General features: G+C 43.4%; 1 protein-coding gene across 1 annotated transcript in view; it reads left to right on the top strand.

The window, feature by feature from the left end:
• itgb5 (integrin, beta 5) overlaps positions 1-25131 on the top strand; it is a 40823-nt gene that overhangs the window by 3190 nt on the left and 12502 nt on the right. Inside the window, exons 5-11 of the mRNA XM_041950720.1 lie at positions 8-176; positions 1541-1702; positions 3287-3382; positions 3486-3575; positions 5347-5481; positions 10474-10648; positions 10959-11213. Coding sequence (XP_041806654.1) covers positions 8-176; positions 1541-1702; positions 3287-3382; positions 3486-3575; positions 5347-5481; positions 10474-10648; positions 10959-11213 — 1082 coding nt within the window. The remainder of the gene's footprint in view (positions 1-7; positions 177-1540; positions 1703-3286; positions 3383-3485; positions 3576-5346; positions 5482-10473; positions 10649-10958; positions 11214-25131) is intronic.

The following is a 25131-nucleotide window of genomic DNA, read 5'->3' as shown; positions in this document are numbered from 1 at the left end:
CACACAGATACAAACTGTTCCCCAACTGTGTCCCCACCTTCGGTTTCCGCCACATCCTCTCACTGACAGATAAAGTGGACCGCTTTAACGAGGAGGTGCAGAAGCAGATGGTATCTCGCAACCGGGACGCACCAGAGGGTGGATTTGATGCCATCCTGCAGGCTGCTGTTTGTAAGGTAACAACTGTCTCATTCCTTTATCTCTTTTCTTATGTAGGCACACATTCACCCACTATTGAGTGGACTTATTTAGTGCCCTTTGAGAGTCTTTGAATGTTCCCTCTAAATGAGTGCTGACGTGGCTGCGTTTAGTGACGGCACACATTTGGTTCTGATGGAGGGGAAAGCTGCAGTGAAACCAGAGAGATGGGCTTGTGACAAGCCTCTATTTGTTTGTTAATTAAAAGCAGCAGGGGGTATACACAGGAAGTGCAGTCTGGTGCAGCTGGTTAAACACGAGGACGAGTCACTGGCAGGCCCAGTCATAACCCTGGTTTCCTCTCCAAATGTAATTGTTTTCTACAGGAAGAGAATGACTCCCTCCAAGTAGCTCCTGCCTTGTAATTTACTCGTGCTGCACTATTTCAAACAGTCACTCGAGGCTGGGCTGGATCTGTCCGACGGCCTGATTGATCCTGGGGTTTTTTTTCTGTCTTTTAATTACAGCAAGTGACATGAACATGACTTCAAATAAGTGAATTGAGTTAAATAATTGCATTGTGTCTAAAAGCAAGACTTATTTATTTATTGGGAGAAAACGCAGTCATGCATATGTGGCTCTTACTAGAAGCAGACAGGAGGGATTTGTCATGTTTTCCTAGTGGACGTGATTTTGTCCTCAGTTTTCTGCTGGCTGTGATTGTTTGATGAGTTGAACACAGTTCATTTTGTTGCTTCTGTAATTTTTGCTTCTTTTTTCACTGTATGTCCTCAAGAACAGGATATAGCTTAACTTTGTCACACAACGTATTTTCTCTTTTCATAAAGCTCCTCTTCAAAGAGGCCTCTGACAGGGGCATCCATGGCTCTACTGTGAACTGTACAGGCCAAATAACAAAAAGAACAAAAGAGTGAGAATAGCCCTCTCGGCAGTGTTAAAACATTAGGTTTCTTTAGTGTCATGCATTAGTCAGCACTCTGTCAAATGCTCACTTTGCCATTGCGTGTATCCTATTGATAGAGGCCAGGACTGGACCTGTGGCAGAAAGCTCTGGCTGTTGTTACTCTCTCATTGTTTTATGTGTGTTTGGATCAGTGGTTCTTAGGCTTGCTGAAAGTGAAAAGAATCCTTAATGAGTTTTTAGTTAAATGACAAGACCTACAGAACCCAGGATCTAATTATCAATTACTGATCTGTTAACATGCTGTTCTGTCAGCTCTGATGGAAATGCCTTTATATATACTGGCTCTAATAACTTACAATAACATCACTTGGTGTAATCCTAATAACCAAACCAAATAATAGCAAGACTACATGTCACCCTCAAGCAAAATACAAAAAGCATCTCTCCTGGTGCTAATCTGCTGCATGCTGTAAACAGGAGGAGATCGGCTGGAGAAAGGAGGCCTACCACCTGCTGGTATTCGCCACAGACGATGTTCCTCACCTTGCTCTGGATGGCAGGCTGGGAGGCCTCGTCCAGCCCCACGATGGACAGTGTCACCTCAATGACAAGAACGAGTACAGTGCTTCCACAAAGATGGTAAGAAGAGCTGCCTTTTCTGCCTTTTGGCTTCGCGTTTCCAGCGGTGCGGGGACATGGTTTGAAATAGAGACCCCTCCGCTCTCATTACTGTCATTTTAAAGCAACATTGCGTAACAATTTTTCCATAAAAGAAGAGCTTTAGAATCATTTTGATGGTGCACTGACTTGTGATAGGGAGAACGGTGTCATTCCTACTCAGCACCCAGAATGCCTGTTAATGCACCATGTGACTTAGACGAGCAGGTACGATCCTGTGCAAGAAGAGTGCGATGCTTTACGCCAGTACATCACAAACCACCAACTATGTCAGCCAAACTGGATCATATTTCATGGAGAAAACGTTTTGTGGTTTTACCTCTGATTTCCTCTGGGGGCTCTGCCTCAGCATTCTGTCATTTATGGAAAACCTCTCGTAGTTTACCTTACAAATGCAGCAGTGAATGGATGTTTCGATTGTGTGTACTCAACGGATGGCTGAAATGTACACTGTGTCTGATACGCTGAGCCTGCTACCTTCTTTGATGACAAAGGTTTTTGATGATAATATGCTGTTCTTTTCAGGATTTCTGGCTCCACTTGGCTCTTACCCAAGCTGCATTGGATATATTAGGTTATTTTATGTCCAATATGTTTGCTAAATCTGTCTTCATTCCAAAGACAATCTTGAGTGAAATGAGGCATTTTTAAACTCTTATGCAACCCAACAACATGCTTATTATTTGCAACAGTCTGTGGTGGTAATTGCAGAGGGAAAGGCCAATACGCACGTCCACACCTGAAGGCTGCTAGTAAAACAAAGAACTGTTGACTCGTAAATACACTGTGAAAAGGTACAAATATTTCTTAGAAAACTCTGGCCCACATTTTCAACCGGACTCCTCCAGCTGACACATGGAGACAGTGCAGCAGGTTTGATTTGAGTTATAATGCTAATCAGGTGCCAGTGGGTTGTTTTTTCAATAAAAGTCTTTACAGTGTCTGAAGATGAAGGTGGACTAATGCTATAAAATGTCTGAATATCGTGTGGATGACACTGTGCTCCCATTTAAAAGGATTTCTGAAATTTGTTTTTGTTGTTTCTTCTAAAAGTAGAATTTCAGACACACTTGGATACCTGTGTTCATCACAGGGGAGCTACAGTAGAGGAATTAAAGGAAGTTAAAGGAGGTCATTTATCTTGAATAATTGTATATCTTTGACTTCAGTCCGTGTTATGCTTAAACAAGTTGCATTGATTGTGTTTGTGGGACACGTTCTATCAGAGTCAGACTGTTGGATGGATGATTGATTCAAATCAGTGGTCTGGAATAGAAATGTCAGTGGGGACTGAATTGCACAGAATGAAAATAACCAATCTCAAAGTTTTGTTCTTTCTGATAATGAAATGTGATAAACATGAGCCGTTGTCTAAAGGTAGAAACCACATCCACCTTTACTCGGGTCAGAAGGCCAGCTGAGCAATGTAAACACAGCACTGGGGTCATCAACATGTTAGCCAGCTTCCTGACTGGGAAGTCTGTACTCTCTCTGATCTGTGTGGACAACAATACCCATAATGCTCCTTTCCATCTCTCTGTACAGGATTATCCCTCTCTGGCTCTTCTGGGGGAGAAACTAGCAGAAAATAACATCTTCCTCATCTTTGCAGTGACAAAACGGCTGTACGTTATTTATAAGGTACTTTGATTTTACTGTTTCATCTTAAAGCGCATACACTTAAATGATCTGTTCATTTATGTGTCGGCCACTAATGCTGTGCCTTATGCCCTCCCTCACAAAGAATTTTACTGCTCTCATACCCGGAACTACAGTAGAAATCCTGGACCAGGACTCGAAGAATGTAATTCAGCTCATCATTACAGCTTACAATGTGAGTAAAGTGTCTGCGTGTGTGTGTGTGTGTGTGTGTGTGTGTGTGTGTGTGTGTGTGTGTGTGTGTGTGTGTGTGTGTGTGTGTGTGTGTGTGTGAGAGAGAAGAAGAGGGGGAGCAAAACGGAGGCAAATTCTTTCAAGTCTTCCCACTGCTGTGACACAGTTAATGAGCCTCCAGCTGACATGGGTGGTTGCACACAAGCTGGGTTTCTCATTTTGGTGGAGGAGCTGGGGTGCTGAAGTGGTTTTGATTTTGCACCAAATTACATTCTTTTAATAGAAACTTAATGAAAAATTTAGATAATACAGTAATCATTTAAGCCACCGACCAAGCTAAATGCCATTCACTTTAGTTTCAGCTCCTCAAATGTGAGGATTTGTTGGAAGTTGAATATCTTTGGGTTTTGGACTGTTGGATTCTGATGATGTCACATTGGTGCTGAGACATTGTGATGGACATTTTGGACTATTTTCTAACATTTTTATTGAATAAACCAGCAGTGCCCAGCCTCGGCGTTGGGGCCGCCCTCAAGAAGTCACAAGTTAAATGTGAGGCGACATGAAATCGTTACCAGAATAGTAACCAGAAAAGGCAGATTTCTGCTGTTGTAGTTTTCTTTACTCTGTCAGACTTTCCTCTGTTCCATTTTCCAGTGAATAACTGGGAAAGTTAACCTCCCCACAGCTGTAAAAATCAGAGTGAAAAAAGGTTTAACTGGTCACAAGTGGTGATGAGGGGAAGAAGATATTCCATAAACGATTGACAGATGATGATGAATGAATTGATAATGAAAACAGTTATTAAATGCAGCCATATTTAATGAATAATAATAATTTGTTTTTGTGGATTTTTTGAATCCAAAGATATGCACTCCATGTAGTCAACCTTTCCCTGAATGTTTTCCTGTGTGGGTGTGCACATTTTTCCTTGCCTTTGCAGGAACTGCATCTTGTTTTGGCCCGTGGCAGTATTTTCTGTGCGACAGAAACTCATGTCAAACACAGACTTGACATACTCAGCGTGTGGGAGTGAGCCTGAATGAAGTGCTTTGACTCACGGCCTTATTAACATTCCAGCTGCCACATTATATTCACCACTCTAGGGTTGTTGGCTCGATAGGCTTTGCCAAACACTGTGAGGTTACGTTGTGTAACCGGCTCATTTTTCCTTAAGTTTGACTGTGGCACAAAGCTGCTCCTTGCTGTGATTGTGTTAAGGGTCAGAAAAGTCCAAGTGTGTGTGAGGGAGAGCGAATGAGGGCACGCTTATCCATGTGTACCAAGTATGACTCTGATTATCCTCGGCACGGTTACGTTGCAGTAAATTTGCATGACTGACTACAGACTGGGTCTGCACATGTTGCACGGACCAGATGCAGCTGGCTTTGCCAGCCATGGTATTTCACATCCACACACAGACAACCTGCATCCACGCACAGCACTTGTGGTTTTGGTAAGACTGACTATAAAAATGTGCCTAACCAAGGCAATACATTCCCCATGTTTCACTCTTTTCCACACTGTTACTCAACCAGAGTTACAGGCCTGGAAAGACAGTTTGAGGTGGATTTAATATGAACGTGTGTGTGGGAGGCATCATTAATGTGACGCTCGTTTCAGGACACAGGAAAGTGTTTATGTACACAACGCTAACTGCCTCTGTTCACTGCAGAGAAGCCTGGAAGAATTGAGTTTACCATGCAACAAAAGTCATCTGTTGTCACTACCATGTACCAACCAACTCTGTGTCCCTCTGGGTGTGTTCTCAGAACATCCGTTCTAAAGTGGAGCTGTCAGTGTGGGATCACCCAGAGGACATCAGCCTCTCCTTCACCGCCACCTGCCAGGATGGAAAGCCACTGCAGGGCCTCAGGAAGTGTGCCGACTTAAAGATAGGAGACACTGTGAGTCCCTGCCCACGCTCCCTTCTCCAACTCACCTCACATTAGAAATGTTTGATGCATCCTGTTGGCCCTGACAAGGTATTGTGGTGGCCTGGCTGTCTTCACCTGAGCCATTTCTTTCTTTGGGGTTGTTGTTTTTGAATGAATCAGATGTGTGCTAATTCCATAACATGTACAACCTGTGCTATAGGATCTGAAAGGTGTTACATTTATCATTACAAGGATATGTAATGGGTTTCAGGAAGTATAACCTTTAAGTTGTGATTGCATGAGAAGAGAGAGTTTTCTCTGTGACTTTAAATCTGCTGATGCATGTTAATGTTGTGTGCTCATGCAGAGATGTTTTGGTATAGATACAAGTGCTCAGGACTTTGGTTCAAAAAACATCTTTATATGTTTCAGTACATGATAAGGCCCCACAGCATCTCTCTGCTTGGTAAAGGCTGCAGATATCAGTCAGGTCTCAGGTTACAGCCAAAGGTTGCCATAAGACCTTAAACTGTGGACAGATTGATTAGAGAGAGGTTTATCTTATCGTGCTTGACAATCCACCAGATTTATCATCAATCTTCTTTTTCACTGATATGTTTAAAAAATAGCCAATGTTACATTAATCATTACAAGGATATGTGCACAATTTCCTTCCAATATTGGTTTTAGGTCATATAGCCCATCTGTAATCCTCCTGCTTTGCTCAAAGTGAAATTCAGAATCGCAGTCAATGACTAAAGAAAGCAAGTTGTGACTTCAGGCAAATGCTGTGTGACCTTTGAATCCTCTTAAAGTGAGTTCCTGTCTGATGAAATCAAACATGTGGGTGGCCAAAAGACAGCTGGCAAAGACGTGCTATTGGCACGTGTGAAGAGAAGTAGCCGCAGTAATGAAACTCAATGACTGCCTGAGGGTCACTCCAGGACCCGCATTCTGTAACCAGAGGCCTCTGCTTCTCAACGTTTTAACTGCTTGATAACTTTTATCTGCTATGTCTAATAGAAGACGCACATACCATCACACAGCTCTGCTGGCAGGTACTGCTCATTCCTAAGGGAGTACTTACTCTGTTGACTCTCAGCTGGGTTCAGTCAGCAGCAGATACAGCTATGGGAAAGTGTTAAAGTCTCACCCACTGTCTCTAGACTGTACTCAGACCATTAACAGCACAGCAACAACACATGCATGTTCTCCCAGTAAGAATATTGAGCCTGGCTGACCTTTTGCCTCACATTCATCAACACTGAGGGTGAAGTCGATGGCTATGATTGTTTTCCGTTCTGAGAGTGGAAACCTTCCCATGCTATTATAAACTGCTGTGCAGTGTTGTGGTGTGTCATATGTCTTCAAGCTCATAAATGATCTCAGTTCAGGGAACCTGTTGTCCTGAGAGGTGGTGAGACTCTAAACCAAAGAGACCAGAAGCCTGTAGCTGGCTCACTTTTAAGCTGGGTAGATGACCATACTCACCAGTGCTGGATGGAAAATCTTAACAGCTTCTTACATTGCATTCATTGATGCTCGTCTCCAAAGGAACATTTTTCCTCGCTACATACACACAGTGGCAACAGTTTGCACCTTGGTGACTTGCTCTAGGATGGCATGTGTGGGAGGACCCAGGAATCAAAACACCAGCCCCGATGATTAATGGCTGGCTCAAACTACCATCAAGCTGCTTGACATGACAATGCCCATGTTGTTTAGTAAGGCCTCCTTCCCATAATTACAGTCTATATAGCCTTTGACTTACTTGTTGTATTTGGAGATTATTTGAACTATGTTAATACTTGTTTTGTATTGGACAATTCAGACTTAGAAAGCTGATAGTCAGCTTTGTGATACCAGTTATCCAAGGTCAACTGTATTAGGTCTAGTGAGGCCAGGTAGCCCACAGAGAGCCAGGCTAAGAGTCTTGACTCTTTTCTTACGTTGAAGCGGAATTTCTGAATGATGCACTGATGGATGAGACGCACAGGAGCAGTGGGAATAATATATTGAAGACTTGTGTCTTTTTCTTGGCTGTACATTCAGCACAGTGGGAATGCTTTCTCAGTTCCTGTCTCTCTGGGCAACAGCAGAGGTCAGCTGACACAGGATGACCGTACATCTTAATTGCTTTGCATTTTGCACAGCCCCCTCTCTGGTGGTCACTTTATATTCTATACAGGCCTCAATTAAGATTTGTATTGAGTCTTGGATCCATTGAAAATGCTAGCAAGGGGCAGTTTCATACACGCTGTCACACAGTGAGCTTCGGCGTGGTGGAATTCTTCTCCCCGCACCCCCGCGCCCTTCTCTCAGCTGCTTTGTTTTCCTGGTTATGGGATGGGAACAGGTGCTGGAGAAGTTGAGGGTGATTGAGGCAGGATAACACCAGTGAATGGAAGGGGGCTCTTGGGTGATGGACCTCGCTCACGTCTTTTATCCTCAGCAGTGAAAGGAGATGGAGCTCAGTCCGCTGGGTGCCAAGCTTCCCTGTCTTTGCTGAGGATACGACCTAGTCCACGGCCCAGATGTCACTCACTGTGTCTGTGTGAGCTTGCCATGGAGCCTGATGCTGCATCTCAATGACCTCACACAAAAGTAGGCAGGGGGTGGCCTGTGAAACTGCAAGCCATGAAAGGAGTGAATTGGCAGGGGGAGAAGTGCTAGTTGGAGTGTATATAGTTAAGCCAGCATCCTTTTCACTGGAACACCACAGAAATGTATGGCTGCTGAAAAGGCTCATGCATATGAATGAAACCAAGTCTGTGCTAACATGCCACAGGTCTTTTTTTTTTATTAATAAAGAATATTTGTCCAAGCAAGCCAGACGCATTGGAATTAGATTCTGTGATGTTTTGTTTGACCTTATCGATGGGGTCTCTCCCAGTTAATCTCATTTTAGGCAGTCATGAGAATTCAATCATCCCAAAAGTCTTGTTGTGATACAGTTTTCAATGTTTCAGATTGAACTCCATCATCACTGTTGTTCTACTGTCTACGTGTGTTTCCGTCCTCTACACAACATACAGTCTGTCCTTGAATTACATTACTGTGTCATGAGGCATTTTCTCAATGAGTCCCCCCCCCCACGATGTCTTCTATTTCTACAACTCTCTCTTAAGTTTTTTTCCCCCTCTGTGTCTCCACAATGAGCCACATGATTGGGTGAGCTGGCCTCCTCGCGACTCACATTTACAGTAAATTTAATTGGGTCCCTCGTTAACTTGTTAAGCTTCTGTGTGCAGGGTCCGGACAACATGTGACGTAGCCTCTTCCTGAAACACCCCCGCCTCCTGAAATAAATTCAAGCATGCTCATTGGTATCAATATGTCCTCTATGTTCTGTCTAAACGGTTTCTACCTAAGAGATGTGGCATGTCAAGCCGTGAGAAAAACGAGAGTCATGAGTAAAAGATGGGTGGTGTGAGTGCCAATAAAAACTGTACCAGGAGAACGGCCTGTCTGCACAGGAAGCTTTTCAGGTGACGTTTAAAACGGTCTGCTCTGCCCATTGATCTGCTGTCTGTACCTGATGCAGCTACAACTGTTGGTGTGTTCAGTGTCTGTGTGTACCACCAGGACATTTTGCACTCAAATAGCTGACACAGTGATGAACTCAAACAAGGTTTATGATAGCAGACTCCACAGTGTGCATTGTGATGTTTTACATGGCCACATGACAGACAGACTAACAGAGCAGCAGTATAGTTACCTCCTCTTTCCACATCTCTTTCTCTGTCATCTGTGTAAATCTGCTGTTTGGGCAGCCTGGCTTCCAGTATTTACACCTTGCAGTGGCTTGATCAAGTTTATGTGATGTATTTACAGTGTGATATTTCCTGAATCAATTAGTTGATGAAAATTTGAAACACCTGTGGCTGGTTGTGTCCACAGATCCAGGCAGAGGACATTTGTACCGGACAGGCTTTGCCCAGGTTGTGACATGTTTGGTCTTGATTCTCAGGAGAACTTAGGGCGAAATTGGTTTCTCTTTATTCAGGAGATCCAGATCCAAATACACAGATCTTCTTGCTAAGAATGGGTGCTGCAGGACGTTTGTCTTCAGATGGTCAGATGCTTCTAGTCAGAGCTTCAAAGCAGAATCATTGCCTTTCCACTGTAACAGTTTTGATCTCTGAACCAAAGGAGATGAGAAATCTTGCCTCACTATTTTTTGTAGCTTTGTGTGTGTTTGCCTGTCTGTCTGTCTGTATTTGTTGTTGAAAAGCTGGGAGGCCATGTATAAAAAGAGCTACAATAACCACACAGGATATCTAAAATGGCTGTAAACACCCTCAAATTAAAGTTGAAATCTGGCACGTAACCCTTGCAAAGCTTTTTTTTAGCATGTTGTCATACTCTTTTATGTTCTGTTTGTCATTTCAGCAATCACTTGTGCAAATTTGTAGCAGCATAATTTCATCAGTTAAAATCAAGGCATCTTCACTGAGCTGTATATTGAGCAGACAGCGTTGAAGTTGCAGTGATTGAGTACATTTGAGGAAAATAGCAGAAGAATGTTCTAATGGTGGAGCAGAAACAACAGCCAGGGTTGGGTTTCTCCTTCTTTCCAGACTTCCTTCCTCAGAGCAATCAAATGGGTGTAGTGTTGTGTCATGTTCCACTTTCTGTGCACCCTGTAAACTCCTGTTTTGGTGAAATAAGTCTGCTGGTGTAAACACAACACACAGGGTCATATGTGGTTCATGTCTGCACACAGGCTAGCTGGCAGCTGCCAAGTGTTTGTATGGTGGTTGTGGTTGCTTAGATGAAAAGATGGTGTTTGTGATCAGATCACGTAGAAATATGGCAACTGACGGTGCTCATTGAAGATATTGGGGTTTAGACGCTGCTGTTGTACAAAACTCTGCTCTTGTATCTCTCAAAATCATCTGAACTTGACCTGAACCCTTCTCAACCCACAAACAGGAAGTCACTTTCCTCTCCCCGTCAGTGCCAGTGTTTGTGCATTTTGTTTCTAATTACACCACTTCCTTTTTTTTTCCTTCTTTGCAGGTATCATTCAACGTGAGTGTGGAGGCGAGGGGCTGCCCTCCCCGCGGCACTGACCAGAGCTTCACCATCAAGCCGGTGGGCTTCAAAGATCGTCTGGAGGTGGCTGTGGATTATCAGTGTGACTGTGGCTGCAGTCAGACAGCAAAAACCAACAGCAGCATCTGCAGCTCCATAGGTACTTCATCTTGCTTTACAGTTTTCCAGTGATGTTAGTTCTATTTATTAGGAGCTAGATGTTAGAACAATAGTATGAATAATAGCCCAATCAGATTAGACCAAGCCGTTTTACATTCACATTTATTTGATTTTAAGAGTGGAGCGTTAATTAAGCACTTATAGGATGAATTAGGTCTCATTATATCCAGTTTTTATTTACCCCTCATTAATCCACGAGTTTATCTGTGTTGATTAGGAGCAGGAGCAAATGTCAAAGGTAAATAAGACGTAAATCAGTCAGTAGAATAAAGTAACTGTTGCCCTTGCAGGTACTTATAACTGTGGGATTTGTCACTGTGAGCCGGGCTACCTGGGCGCCCGCTGCGAGTGCCAGGAGGGCGAGGCCAGCAGCATGTACCTCAGCGCCTGCCGGGAAGCCGAGGGCAAGCAGATCTGCAGCGGTCGAGGAGAGTGCAGCTGCAACCAGTGTCTGTGCTTCGAGTCTGAATTTGGAAAGATTTACGGCAGCTTCTGCGAGTGTGACGACTTCTCCTGTGCCCGACACAAAGGCGTCCTCTGCTCAGGTGGGAATGTCCATGTTTCCACTGACGCTCACTTGATCTGTTATGGATTTAAACTCTGCTGTCAGAGTGATGTGTAGAGAATTGTTTGATGTGATTACATTGAGTTGCTGTGTCTGTGGTGAGGTGGTGGTTTGAGCTACAGCTGTTGAGAGACCGCACCTCCCTGGGCATTGAACTAAATGAGAATATAAGATGACATCAAACCCGCTGTAAACTCTTTAGATCTGCTTCTGGTCGTGAGTTCTAATTAAAGATAATGCACATTGATGGTGTTGAGTCACGTTCCATACCTGCTCTGGGTGTGTCTTGGTGGTTTGGCCCTCTCCTGACTCTAGAACGACTTACCCAGCTTTTATTTTCAGTGGGAGCTGAAACAGTCACCTGCAGGGTTGCTGGCTTTGCTCCCAGACGAAGCTCAGAGGAGCAGCTGCAATAGTAGTAGTTCAGATTTAGGCTTGTGTTTTGTTTCGCTTCTGCCTCAGGAGGGCTTGTTTTTTATATGACACTATGTCTGAGAGTGATCGAGGACCTGAGGGAGGGGGAGAGACTTGTTTGCTGGAATAGAGAGTGAAATAAATATAAGACGGAATTGAGATTTTAAAGTGACTGTCAAAGCTTTGAGCTGAAGCACTGTGGTCATCCTGAGACATGAATATGCTCTGTTAATCAGTGATTCATGTGCTGAAGCCAACTTAAAATCCTTTTGCTCTCGCTGAGCCGTCCCTGCTTTACTCCGATGCCCAAAGAGACTCAGTATGAAAGGGCAGGTTTGGCTCAGTGGCCGAGGCTGTTGTGTTCCCACAACATCGGGTCCAAGACTCTGCTTTCTGGCGCATCCCCAAGCCAAAGGCTGTTCCTGTGAAACCACAGAGAGTGCTTTGTGACAGTGGGGCCAGCTTTGGCGCGATCTCCTAACACAATGCCTGCTTCTATTTATCTTTGTCCAGTAGAAACAGAAGTCTTTGCAGCAGGGCTGGACACAGTGAAGGCACAGAAGTGCCGATCATCCATAAGTAGTCATTAAATGTGAACAGTCCACTACCTTCTGCTGCTCTTCTTTCCTCCTTTCTCACTGCGGTTGCCCAGTGTGGAGCCATAATGAGTTCCTAATGATACCAAACAGTACGCCTCCTCCACACTTTCCTCCCCTCACTCCTCTGAATCTGACAGTTAATTATTGTGCAGTGCCCTGCTGTAAAAACTGTTCTGTGCCTGCACGTTACTAAAAGCCCACTGGAAATGCTCTTAAGGTCTGCTTTGAGCCCCTAAGCAAGCGAAATTATCTTGTAAACTGTACTGTGCTGCACCTGGATGGGCCACACTCCACTGAGAGCTGCTCATTTGTATTCTTATGTCTGGGAAAATCTAGGGTGTTCAGTCTGATAAACCGCCTAAAGGCACAGCAGGTTTTATTAAAGAGGAAATCAGCTGGCGTGGTATCCTCAGTGGTTTTTTTCTTTGTCTCCTTGAGTGTCTGAAAGTAGTTTTCCTGCTGGAGCTCGCTGCGGTGCAACTATCAGCCTGTGAATGTGAAATGCTGCGGGCTGGAGAGTGTTTGGTATCAGTTGTTGAACTTGTGATATTTCTAGTAGTACTCTTGTCTTGGCAGCATGAGCTGCTGTGCAGGAGCACTGCTAGGGACAGTATATACCTCTCCCCATTCACTCCTATTGCTACAACTACAGTATATCAGTGCTCTAAATGCAAGCAAGCACTGCTGTCCAGGTGATTGAATACATGACTGCCACGTGTGTTCAAAAATGCTCAGACTTAAATGATCATCTCAGATTCATCTCTTCATCCTTTGAGGGGATATTTTCTTCTCCCTGTTAGTGCATGTCAACACTTTGTCATGTTTTCTGAGTGAAATGCAGTGCAGTTGTTTGAGTTTCTGTGTGATATTTTCATTACTGTCAGTACTTTGAGCTCTACTGTTCTCTCTCAGCCTGTGTTTGTCCCTGGTCCCTGCTCCTTCTTCATATTCATGAACAGCACTGTGATGAACTTAGTTCCACCTTAAATCTCATCCCTTGTGGGGAGAAAATAACGTGTAGGACCTCTCCTCTATGTTGGCTTAAAAGTGAATGTGTGAAGAGTCCTGTTTAAAGAGAGTTTAACGTGAGGACCCAGCGACAGACGCAGGCAGCTCCACACCCAGCTGTGGCCCACACCTGCTAGGCAGACCGCTCTTTGGGTTGGGCTGTCATTTTGTGTGTGTATGTGTGCACGCATTAAATGGATGTGTACGGGTTGTGGTGACACAATGCAGTCGAACCAGCCAAAACCACTAGAACACACAGTTCTCCAGCGTGCCTCTCTGAGTGTTATGCTGCTGAACCAGGAGCAGTACTGCTAGACTCAGCAAATGCTTGTTTGGTGGAAGAAGCAGCCAAAAAGGATGGCAACACTTTAGATTTACTAGCTTTCTTTTTGTATTGCTTAATGTGATCAGACCCCAGAGACATTAATCAGTCTCAACACTTAGCTGCCCTTTGAGTATATATATTATATAGCATTGTTTTGATATAGCTCGTAACTACCCTCTTCTGTTCACTCTGAAGATAAGATAAGATAGACTTCATTAATCCCCAGCACAGAAATCTGGGTATTACAAGCAGCAGGTAATGGCAGTTGAAAAAAAAAATAGCCACAGAAAAAGAGAAATACAAAATAAAAGGTACATTTATACAAATGAATGAATATATTATTGCCGCAAAGAACTATAAGAAGAATTGCCGTAAAAATATACTACCAAAAATACCATGGAATTTCACAGATTTTACACAAATTACACAACGCTGGATATGGTGACTACAGCTTTATGATATTGCACAGTAATAAATATATATTTGACCCATCAAGGTGTAGTGATTTGTTTCGTTGTTGAACTAGAAATGTATAGATTAATTATGGTAAGCCCTGTACTTTCTCTTGTATGCCCCATGCAATGGAAGGGGTGGAGGGTGAGAGGGGACGTACATGGTTTTCACAGGACAGCGATGGGCATTTACCTCCTCGAGACACATCTCATGTGAAGTGTTTGTTAAGGAGTGTGTGCTGGCGTGTCTTTATCACGTCTTGTACTCTTGGTATGGTTACCTGCCTCAGAAATGCTGCATTGCTCGGGCTCTTCTCTCGTGTCTGCTTTTTAACAAGGCTCGAGCACGTCTTGGCTTCCTAGTCCTCCTGCCCCCCTGACCCACATCTCTACTGCAGACTGCAGCTGGTTCTAAATAATGATCTAAGCACTCAGCAGTCTCTGGTTGCCAGAAATAATGTGGCTTTATTTTCCAGACTTGCACAATCCCCATAAATAAAACTGCTGTCCCAAAGCTGTGTCCTTACATACACACTGAGTGTATGCGTGCATGTGTGTGTCTCCTTATAGGGTAAACAGGAACATATGTGTTTATTCTCGTTGGTGCCGAGCAGCACTGGACCAGTGCTTCACTGCAGGAAACAGTTCTCTTCAGACCCCAAGTGCCTTTTGGCCTAATGAGCCTTTTTGTTTATCAGAGGACCCATCAGTTAACAACAGAGACGATCTTTTCTTTGCTTTTTGTTTGAAGCAGAGCAGTCTGACAGGAACAGACAGCGCAGGTGGAATACAGAAGCTCAAGGTGTTTCCTAGTCACAGTAAAGACATGCTGTAACACAGGTAATACTCAGCTTCAGCTTCAGCTGTTCTGGGCTGAAACTGAAATAAAAGAACTCCTGTTTCTTACGAGAGAAAAGTATCTCGATGTCACAAATTCGTGTCTTGCTGTTATAAGCAAACTTTCCTATTTCCCAGTTTTATTGTTCAATCAAAGCCAGTTAGTAAACTAATTAGGCTTTCTGTTAGCAGGTAGCTCTTAAGTCTAATTAATAAATATTCTACACTTCAGTTTACCAAAGTGACACTCAAGATGTTGTAATATTCCATTCTGGGAAGCTTATTGTCTCATCATTGTTCTGCGTTCTTTTTCTGAGCTCTCCTTGTCATCTGAACTATAGATCACGTCTTATAATGGAAGTATCTTGTTTGTTGTTGTGTCTAGTTTGTGCCCCCTGACTTCAATGAGGTAATGTGCTGAAGTCTTTCCACTGTGGTAGCTCTGCTCTTTTCTAGCTTGTCAATTAGATGGAGGTTTGAATATGATTTTCAACCATGTTGCAATGAGCAGTAACTCATTTACTAAAAGAAACGAATCCTTATATTCTCCAGTCAAGCCTGGTGGTATGTCAGCTGCTGTTCTCAGTAGGAAAACACTCGGATGTCTCCTCCAGCAGTCTGTAAAGTGTCTCTGAATCAGCAGCTGTGATGTTGCAGTGTGAAATGTCCACATATTACTGAAACCCTGAACGTTCGTTCGTGGTCGGGGAAAGGGGGAATTCAGGTGCACTTTATGTAATTGCAATGCTTCTGACTTAACAAGGCTGAGTGAGCACCTGACACTCTGTCCTCAGACCCTAAGGTAAAACAAACACCGGATGAGTCCTCCCTCTGCTCTCAGCTCTTTGAGACTTGACTGAACTTGACCGCAGTAGACAAAGACCTCAGGTTTGTGTGGTGAAATGCTGCAGATACAAGGCCACACCCTGATCCTACCACTGTGTGCAGACTAGTAAAGCTGCTTAGAAACATTTGTGAAGTTGTGGTATATTTGAGCTCTCAATATGACTTTATTATTTATAAATGTGTTAATTTATTTGTGTGTACTTGGAGCTAAAATTGGTGGTTAATTTATTTTTGGGATAAAGCAGAAAGTTCAGGAAATGTCCTTTATAAATGAGAAACTTTGTATGCTAAGTTCACATTTTTGAAGGAAGCTGTCCAACACTCACTTGCTGTTCACATGTAAATGTCACCATGTGCGCACCTGACAGAGTTTACACAATCAGGTGAAAAGCTCTGGAAATGTTTGCGTGTCGTGTCGTAGGCTGAGCTGCTGCTTCCAGGGCTAATGTTGAAGTCTGTCAGGCTTTTGGCCAGTTCAGCCTCCTGGGTGATTCTTCAGCATTTAGAGCCCCCAGAGGTCCCTGAGATTTAGATCCTTCAAGTTAAACAGCTGACTGGTGATCCTTTCAGTGGGGTGGAAAAAAAAGAACCACAGCTGCCTGCTTAATGTTAGTGATGATGCAAGCTGCGCTGTCCGCAGTGTGTTGGACCAGGGTGCTGATGGGAAAATAAATAACTGAGAGCTCCTGAGTTGACATTTTTTTGTAGAGTAGAAGGAAACCTTTCTTACATTGATTTGCCCTCAACTCATTCAATCATTCAAATGATTGATTGGGTTGAAACATGTCTACAACTGAATGCTAATCTTGCTCTGTAACTGCTGGATGTGTAAATATGTAGCTGGAATCATCTTACATGCTGATAATATGTCAGTGTTGTGTTTACTGCTTGTTTTTGCTGCCCCTAAGTAGCCAAAAAAAAGTTTAGTGCAGTGTTTAAAGTAAGTAGAGGTACAATGTATTGCTTGAAGATAAGTCATGTAAGAGCACAGAAGTGGCTCAGGTGGACTGCTTTCATTAAAGGCACAACTATACATCTGTGTCAGGATTATTAGAGGCAACGTGCACAAGCTTTGTAGCTCTGGTGCTTATGTGCCTCTCCTCAGAAGAAGTCATGTTTGGTGATATTCTCCACTGTAGTCTGCTGCAGAAAATATACCCATAGCATAGGGAGAAGATGCCGGAGGTAAAGAGGCTAGCTAATAGAGACAGGACTTTGACTTTCTTGTGGCTGGAAGGAGATTTTCTTTATTCCTTGTTTGGCACTTCTGCTGTGCCACCCATCCACCATAAAAGCAGCATAAATCCCTGTCTGTATTTTGGAAACATAATCAAGCTGAGCTTGCAGTTCTCCAGTAAAGAAAAAAATGAGGAAAAACTTAAGAGATTATTATCCCCTAGCACTCCATGGAGTGTCAACAAAGAAAATGCTTACACAGCAAATGTCAGCATTTACCACATAGCTGTTTGCCTCAGACTGCTGAAACTCAGGTCACAGAGATAATCATGGTGTCTCCAGGGTGCTCTTCTGTGAGTCCTTTTATAGGCTTTTGTCTTCTGCTTACTGTGAGTAATGTCAGTGGATGCTGAGGTATCCTATGACTGTGAGGCTGAGGACAATCTAGAAGTAAACACTGTTGTCATGGCTGCTAATGACTGTTGTCCCTCAAACACATGATGTTATCCACGTAAAGATCACACACCAGGGCTGCTGATACCTGTCATCGCTGCTGCACGTTTTTTTAGTTTTAGTGAACTCTGCAGGCTGATTATTTTGAACGTGGCATTATTCCTCTTTAACAGGCAGACAAACACAAACAGAGCGAACAGAAGAAGCTCTCACACAGACCAGATATTGACTGTCTGTTGTTTCTGGTGACGAACAGCTTGGCTCAGCATACAAAAGAGAGCCTGTCTTAGCCTGCACATTTTAACAGCCCACATTTTTCAGCTGTTTTACCCTGACAGACACACACACATACACAAGGTCGGGCAGTAATATTGTTTTAACAGCCCTGTTAAGTTGCACAGTACATAGAAAACACACATCACAGGAGTTCCAGATGGAAGATCCAATGTACTTCATGGAATTGGTTTCAGAAATGTAGTAAATGGGTGAGTAGGAGTAGAAGAGAATAACATATTACACTGCAGCACTCCACCACATTTACTGTGGCTTCGGTATTTTGCAGAGCTCATTTTGATGCCTTAAAGAAATGGCTTGACGTTTGGGGGAAATAAGTTATTCTTTTTCTGCCGAGTTTTGATGAGATGATTCACTGCACTCTATTTTCTGTGTGTTAAAAAGGAATCTCATCTCTTAAAAGATGGTCTTGTCATAAAACCGGGCTGTTTATACATTAGAGAGTAGCAAATATTTCTGAAATTGGTGCTAGATGACCTGAGAAAATAGAGAAAAAAGGTTTGTGGTATTCCCTTCTGCTCTCAAAAGCTAAAAACCCTCCAATAACCAGAATGCACTGCCTTCATTGCCATCCATGGCCACTCTCAGATTCACATTCAGATTTCCTCATTTACACATTTCCAGTCTGCTTTTTAAACCATGTCATCGCAATAGATGAATGGATGCAACAAAGCTCTCAGATGTATCTGTGAGAGATCACAAAATGAAGTCCTTTTGGGATGACCCCTGCATTGAATTCATCTCTTTATTTATTTGTCCTTTTGATGTCCTGTGACAGTGAGAAACTGTGTGAGAGCTGTGAACCATCTCTTGGGTTTGTTATCAAACTTTTCCCACAGTGAAAAATATTTCCTTGTTTGATGCAGTACTCTGGTGTTGAAATTCGCTGCAGCACAGGGACTCGTCGGACTCGGACTCGTCTTTGTCCACTGGTTCACGTGGTTCACTGCGTCGCTGTCCTCATCAGCCTGACCCTTGGCTGTGTGGCCCCTTCCTCCTACATACACCATAATTCCACATTGTATTCTGGCTTACATAAGTGGCTCTGAATATCCGATAATTACACCAGTAAAAGAGACATTCACTGCTTAAATCCCAAACAAGCAAGACAAGAAGGAAGATTTGTTTTTGAGTAGCGTCTAGAGCACCCCCCCCTGGATCTCTGACTTGCTTTTATGTTGTGCTCGGTGCCGTTGGCAGCTGCAGTCATACAGCAGGATGTAGCTGCTGTGTGCCTCGGGCATCTAAATCTGATGGTAGTTTCTAGCTTGATGAATCATGGGCCTTTTTAAGAGGACAACATAGAACTCAAGCCCTTGTTATCCACTGGTTATATCTGGCTTTAACATTTCTAGCATTCTTGAAATGCAGTTAGTCTCAAGAAATATTTCCGCCCTCAATTTGGAAGACATTTACTTCCACTCCCCCTCCATCAGGTTTGCTTAGTTGCCTTCAAAGGTGTGAGTTTGGAGAGGCACACAGAGGAGCCACTGTGTGTTTTCGTCTCCCTCTCAGCGTATCAGAACAGTATGTATAACAGCCTCGGGCCCTGAGGGAAGTTTAGTGATCATTCCTCATGAACGACAGAAAACGTGACTGGCAGTGTCCTTGAGTGATGCTGAAGAACCCTAACTGCTTGAGGAAATGATATAAACATGTTTTTGGTTCTGCTTGGTGAGACAGAACTGATTTTCAGTGTTATTTGTCATGGTGGAGAGTTTACTGTTGTGCTGTGGAAGAAAACCTTTAGTGCCTCATCAGCAGTTCGGTGCTCATTGACTGTCACTCCAGAGGCTTGGCAGTGCTTACTTAGAGGGTTTCTCTGCTGGTTGTCTTTGTGGTTCTTCCTGTTGCCATGAAAGCATCACTTCTGTTTCCACTGCTGTTTTGGCAGTTCGTGTCGGGCGGGGAGATCTTTGCTGTTGCATCGTTGGGAGACTGAAATGATTTTCTCACCAGTCCTGAGGTTGAAAATAAGTGTGAGTGCATATATCTGCCACACCTCTTTGAGAGAAACTTTGCACTCTGACACCTGAGTTTGAATGCAAAGCATGAAGGGAGCAGCCTCTGTTTCTTTTTCTCTGTATGTTTTCCTCTCAAACACAGAAGGAAGAAATGCTCTCAAGTCTGGGTGAGCCTATGACCAAACCATAATCTCATCCCAGGGCCTACTATGTAATTAGGTCGAGTGGTTTTGCTGATATTGTTCTGCTGTCAGAGCTCTCAGTTAAAATGGTGCAGTCATATTCTGCGTTCCTTCCCAGGGTCAGGGAGGGGCTGCGTGCTATGGTAGATTTGTCTAGCCGAACCTCTCTGAAATTAATGCACCAAGCACTCTGTCATTTCACATATTGGCTTTTTTTTAAGTCAGACAGAGAAGCTATACCAGTCACACCAGACGTGGTTGTATTAACTGGAATACTTCAGTTGTGTATAATCATACATTTAGATACAACTATGGTGGTTGTTTCTACTTTGAGCTTTGACCACCACCACTGTGGCTGTGGTTCAGTGTGTCTTAATGAATCTGGTGATTTAATCAGGTTAGTCTAACAAGCAATTCATTTTTAAAGCAGAAATGCCAAAACATTCCCCATTTCAAGCCTCTCAAATCTGAGAATTTGCTTTTTTTTTAATTTTTTTAACCAGCTATAATAGGAAGCGCATGTTTGAGTTGTGGACTGACAAAAACAAACAATTTATAGAGGTCATATTAGCGGTACACATTGATTGATCTGTCAGCTGATGAGTTCAGCCGATGATGCTGATTCCTGCTCTCATGAGGCCAACAAACAGATGCTGCTGGGTGCTTCTATGTTCACTCACATTGTTTAATTATTTTCTATTTCATTCCGTCAGTTTCCAAATATTTGCTCTCTTTCAGAAATAGGAGACGTTGGTATGTGCTGATAAATACTCCAAACAACAAACAAAGCATTTATTTAGTTGCTGCATTTATTTATTCAGATCGTTGCCCTGCAGACAGACAATGCTGCTCCTTCAGCATAATAAACTGCTCAGCTGCCCATCATTGCTGGTCGAGTGGCAGGTGGAACTGTCTGGTTGGTGGGGAAGGAGCAGAAGCTGGAATTGTCCAGAGGCTCGGGCATGGTGAGGGGTTGCCTCTACACACCTGCATATTGCAGAGAAGAGGAGGAGGAGGGGCAGAACAATGAGTTTCTGTCTGGAGCAGTGGACCAACTCTGGTCTCATGGCCCAGGAGACCAGAGGGCTCATCATGGGACTTTTCCCACCCAGTCTACATGTGATTTGTGGACTGACTGTGTCCCTCAAATCTCTGGTCTGTGTCGTTACCCTCACCTGTGGTCATGAACTCTGGGCATGAGGAAGATTTGCAGGTACAAATGGCTGACATTAGCTTCCTTTGCTGCATGTCCAGGCTGTCTCCCTCAGGAACAAGGTGAGGACCTCAAGACATCCTGAGGGAGTTTGTTGAGGTGCTTTTAGTACCTTATCAGGATGCCCTCTTGATACCTCCCTGCTGAAATATTGTGGAGGAGATCCTGGGCCAGACCCAAACCACACCCGAGAGATTTCCTGTGGCAGCTGGCTTCTGGATCCTTCAGGAGGAGCTGGAGGATGTGGGCAGGAAGAAGGCTGTCTGATTGACCTTGTTTATCGTGCTGCCACTGTGAGTGCAACTAGCATTAAAAGTAACAAAAATGTGACATACTGCACTGTGTGGCTTCATAATTTAAATAGTCACTTTGCCTCAAAGCTGAGAACGTTGCACCCTTATATATAGGCCTGCTGTTTCAGTTTAATATTCACCCTCACTACCTTCACTTTGAGGCAACATTGTTTAAAAGACTGTATGCAGGTATGCCAATAATGTACTGCAGGATTTCCCACAAGAAATAAAGCCTGTATGCATTTTTTCATCCTCCCTGGAGAGACTTGTTACCTCTTCACTTGCCTTTTTTCAAATGTACGAATTCTTAATGTGAGGCAGGCGACCCAGGGTGCACCGCAACTATTTCAAATTTTCAGTGAAGCTTTTCATCAGAGTCAGCTGAGAGCAGAAAATAGGGCAATTCTTCAGAATGCAACTGGAGATGTAAGAGGTTAGAGGGCATATTTTCTTTCCATACACACACACACACACACACACACACACACACACACACACACAGCACGACCTCTGGGACACAGGCAGCTCTTTGACCACGACTGCAGGAAGTGACTGTTTCTGTCTTTGCATCAACAGAGAGTCAACGCTCTCTGCATGCTACCACATCATATCAGACACTGCATTCCTAATGAGGGTTACTGAGTTTGCTATGACGACCCCTCTAGGTTTGTTGGAGATGATTCCTCCAGACCAGAAGAAGAATCTTGGCTGGATGTAAAACTGCTCGTATGCTTCAAATCTGAGAGAATTCTGTTGTGCTTCGTATAATCACTGCTTGGTTTAGTGTTGAATGTGATCTGTTTGGTTTTCATTCGTGCAAACCTCTGCCACGATTATACATTTGGAAAAAATGGCAAGTTTAAATCCAAAAGCTTAGCGTCAGAGAACTCCAACTCGCAGGGCCAGACACGATGCCCAGCTGCTGTAAAACAACTGGGAATAGCTCTGTAGACGTCTGACAGATTACACATCTGTGTCCAGCCCATCTCATTCTCCCTCTCTTGTTTTTCCCCACACAAAACATGCCAGAGAGGATGGTTTGTCAAACGCTTCTTTGTTCATGCTCTCGCTGCAGACAGGAAATATTTGGATATGCACAAAGGTCTGTTGCTTTCAGATGTCAGATATAATTTGCTCTGGGAACGTTTTGTTTACTCTGAATTCTTTAATGAAAAGGGCAGCATTAGTTGTGCTTCTGTTTGCTTTTAGAGCCCAAACACTCGCTGTCCGCCACATTTGCACGATAAAGTGCAACAGCTCTCCCTCTAAAAATAACCCAGCAGTCCATTTCCTCTTTATATAATCTCTAAATATTCACCTAAGCCTGTCTGAATATGATGTAGAAATCCAGCATGTCTCCAGGCAGAAAATGTGGAAATGCATCAACAATGTGTCTCTGTACTGCATCTGCCTTGGTTTAGTGAGAAATACATTCTTGATCCCAAAATTAAAACTTTAAAGCTGTTCCCCCAGCACATTCACTGGCATTTAACTGGTGTGACAATCACAGATGTGGCCATTCATTGTAAACCGAATACTCTAATTCTATCTGTGTTACTCCTCTTTTTATGTGCTTCTGAACCATAAATGAAGCATTGACAGAGCAGTCTGTCTTCATGGTCATAACTGGTCGGGAGCTTTTGATCGTATATCACATTATCTTCATCAGTAGATGGAATTTGCCCTTTTGTCCTGGAAATTCAGATAATTTCCCTTGAGCTCTGTAACGGCATCTCATCCATGTTGGCTTATGGGTTGAGTTTCAAAGTCCATTCTTGACTAAAACTGAATCTGATCAACTGATCCCCCACCGTCACCTAGTTTATTCCTGCTGGTAAGATGAATTTTCACCGTGCCTAATCTGAAAATGCTGTCATTCTAAATGTAGCCACATCCCATAATGAATGTATTCTGATTATTATTATTATTGTTAGTTTGAACCATTTTTTTGTTTTTTTGGCTATTTGTAATCCCACATGGAGTCAGATCAGATTATGGTAAACTCAACCATCCCATATCAGGCTCGTTGCATGTTTCAGGGCAGCATTCAGCTGAGGAGTGACACTGAGCCTCACTCAGAAATGATTTTCTTCATAAAACCATACAGAGAAAGAAAGAAGAAAACATCTGGTTCAGAAAACCACACTAGAAATAATAAATGAATGTTGTGCAGCTAGTAACAACCTCTAAATAAACTTACACTCTCGGCTCTTAAAACCAGATAATTTGCCAACAATTCAAAATCAACCTTTGCGCTCAGGGGAACCAGACTGACTGCGAAAAGTTAGCATGGCCACCATTCCACATCATGACTGTGAGAATCTATAGTGCTGGCTCAAATGTAGTTACACAATATCCCTCGTGAGCTCAAATCATCTGTTCCACTCCTGGCTCTGACATTAACACACAAACTTAATTCTGCTCTCACTAACCGGCATGTGAGCTCTCACAGCTTGACATGCAGACTGAGTAGCACTTGAATTTATTTTGTGCTTTCTCAAGTATTTTGTCGTCAGTGAACTTCCATATCATTCTCACTTCCACTATTCTGATGCCTGAAATACAGGACTGAACAGTCTGAAAAGATGTACTATTCAGGAAAGTCTCAGTTTGGTTTGTCTCCAGCAGCTCCTTCTTGTGTCATTTTGACTCAGCTTGGCTGCTTGTCCAGACTGACTGAATGTCTAGAGAAACGTCATGGAAAAGTTGCAAGCAAAAGAGGAAGGTCACAGCTCTGAACGATCTGAAGACATTCCACATCTCCTCCTCTGCCACAGCTGTGTTTATCATGAGAAGTGTTTAATCTCACTGGCCCGGCAAAACAGCCAGAAGAAACGTAACAACTTAGCAGCTCGGCTACGAAGCGGAGTGGTGGGATAAAGAGCCTGTGCACTTGCTCTAAACATCTGTTTTAATTCATCATGATGGTTATCGTATGAGGGCTTGTGTATTGTTGGTGCTGGTATTCTCTTCTGTCAGCATGCCAGTTATCTGTAGAGTGGTGAGCTGGCTGTCAGTGTCTGGATAAAGATAAAGTACTTTGGCGAAAATATGACAAGGCAGAGACAACTCTAACTCATGGACTGATCAAATCTGACACAGCTCACTTGAGATGCCTCTGTACCACTAGCATGTACTCATTGTGAACTCTCTTTAGGGCATTATTTTAGAAGAGTAAGGTGTCTCCTGGCTGACTGGTTACATCACTGGAAGTGCTTTCACTCCTTGTTTTTCAATTGGAGCAACATTAGTATTCATTTGTGGTCATTTTTCCAGCCACCTGGCAAATGTAGGCCCAATGCTCACCTCCTTGTTGCTCTGTTTTGGTCTCCACCAAGTCCCAAGGGAAATATCTGGTGCTTCACTGTGTCACCAGCTAGTTGCTGTCTTTGAAGCCTGCCATTTGGTGGTCAGGTAGTGTGCTGTGGGTTTGTCAGAGCTTTATTACTGACAACAGCTGCCTGCTGCATCAGGAAACAACACTGAGGAGAGATGAGAAGTTGAACTAGAACAGTTAAGTTGTTGCCGGTGAAACCAAAACATTAAAGCAGCTGAGGGGAACCGCAGACTTAGGCGACAATTTGTTTGTCTTCCACTTCTATCGCCACCCTTTCATATGGACAAATATTTTATTAGTCAAGCTTTAAAGCTGCAGAAAACGGCGTAGGAGAACACCAGTCAAGTCCTTCCCGTACTAAAGGGCTATGAAACAATATGTACAGACTTGCATAATCTGTCACATAAACACAGTGAGCAGAAGAGAGAGTTTGTAGATGGCAGTCCTGCGAGCAGCTCGTCTGGACTTGTTGAATGATAAGCTGATGTCAAAGCAGCTGCACTTG

This window comes from Chelmon rostratus, chromosome 13 (assembly GCF_017976325.1).
Source record: "Chelmon rostratus isolate fCheRos1 chromosome 13, fCheRos1.pri, whole genome shotgun sequence".
Taxonomy (NCBI): Eukaryota; Metazoa; Chordata; class Actinopteri; order Chaetodontiformes; family Chaetodontidae; genus Chelmon; species Chelmon rostratus.
This window is presented reverse-complemented; position numbering and strand designations above follow the sequence as displayed.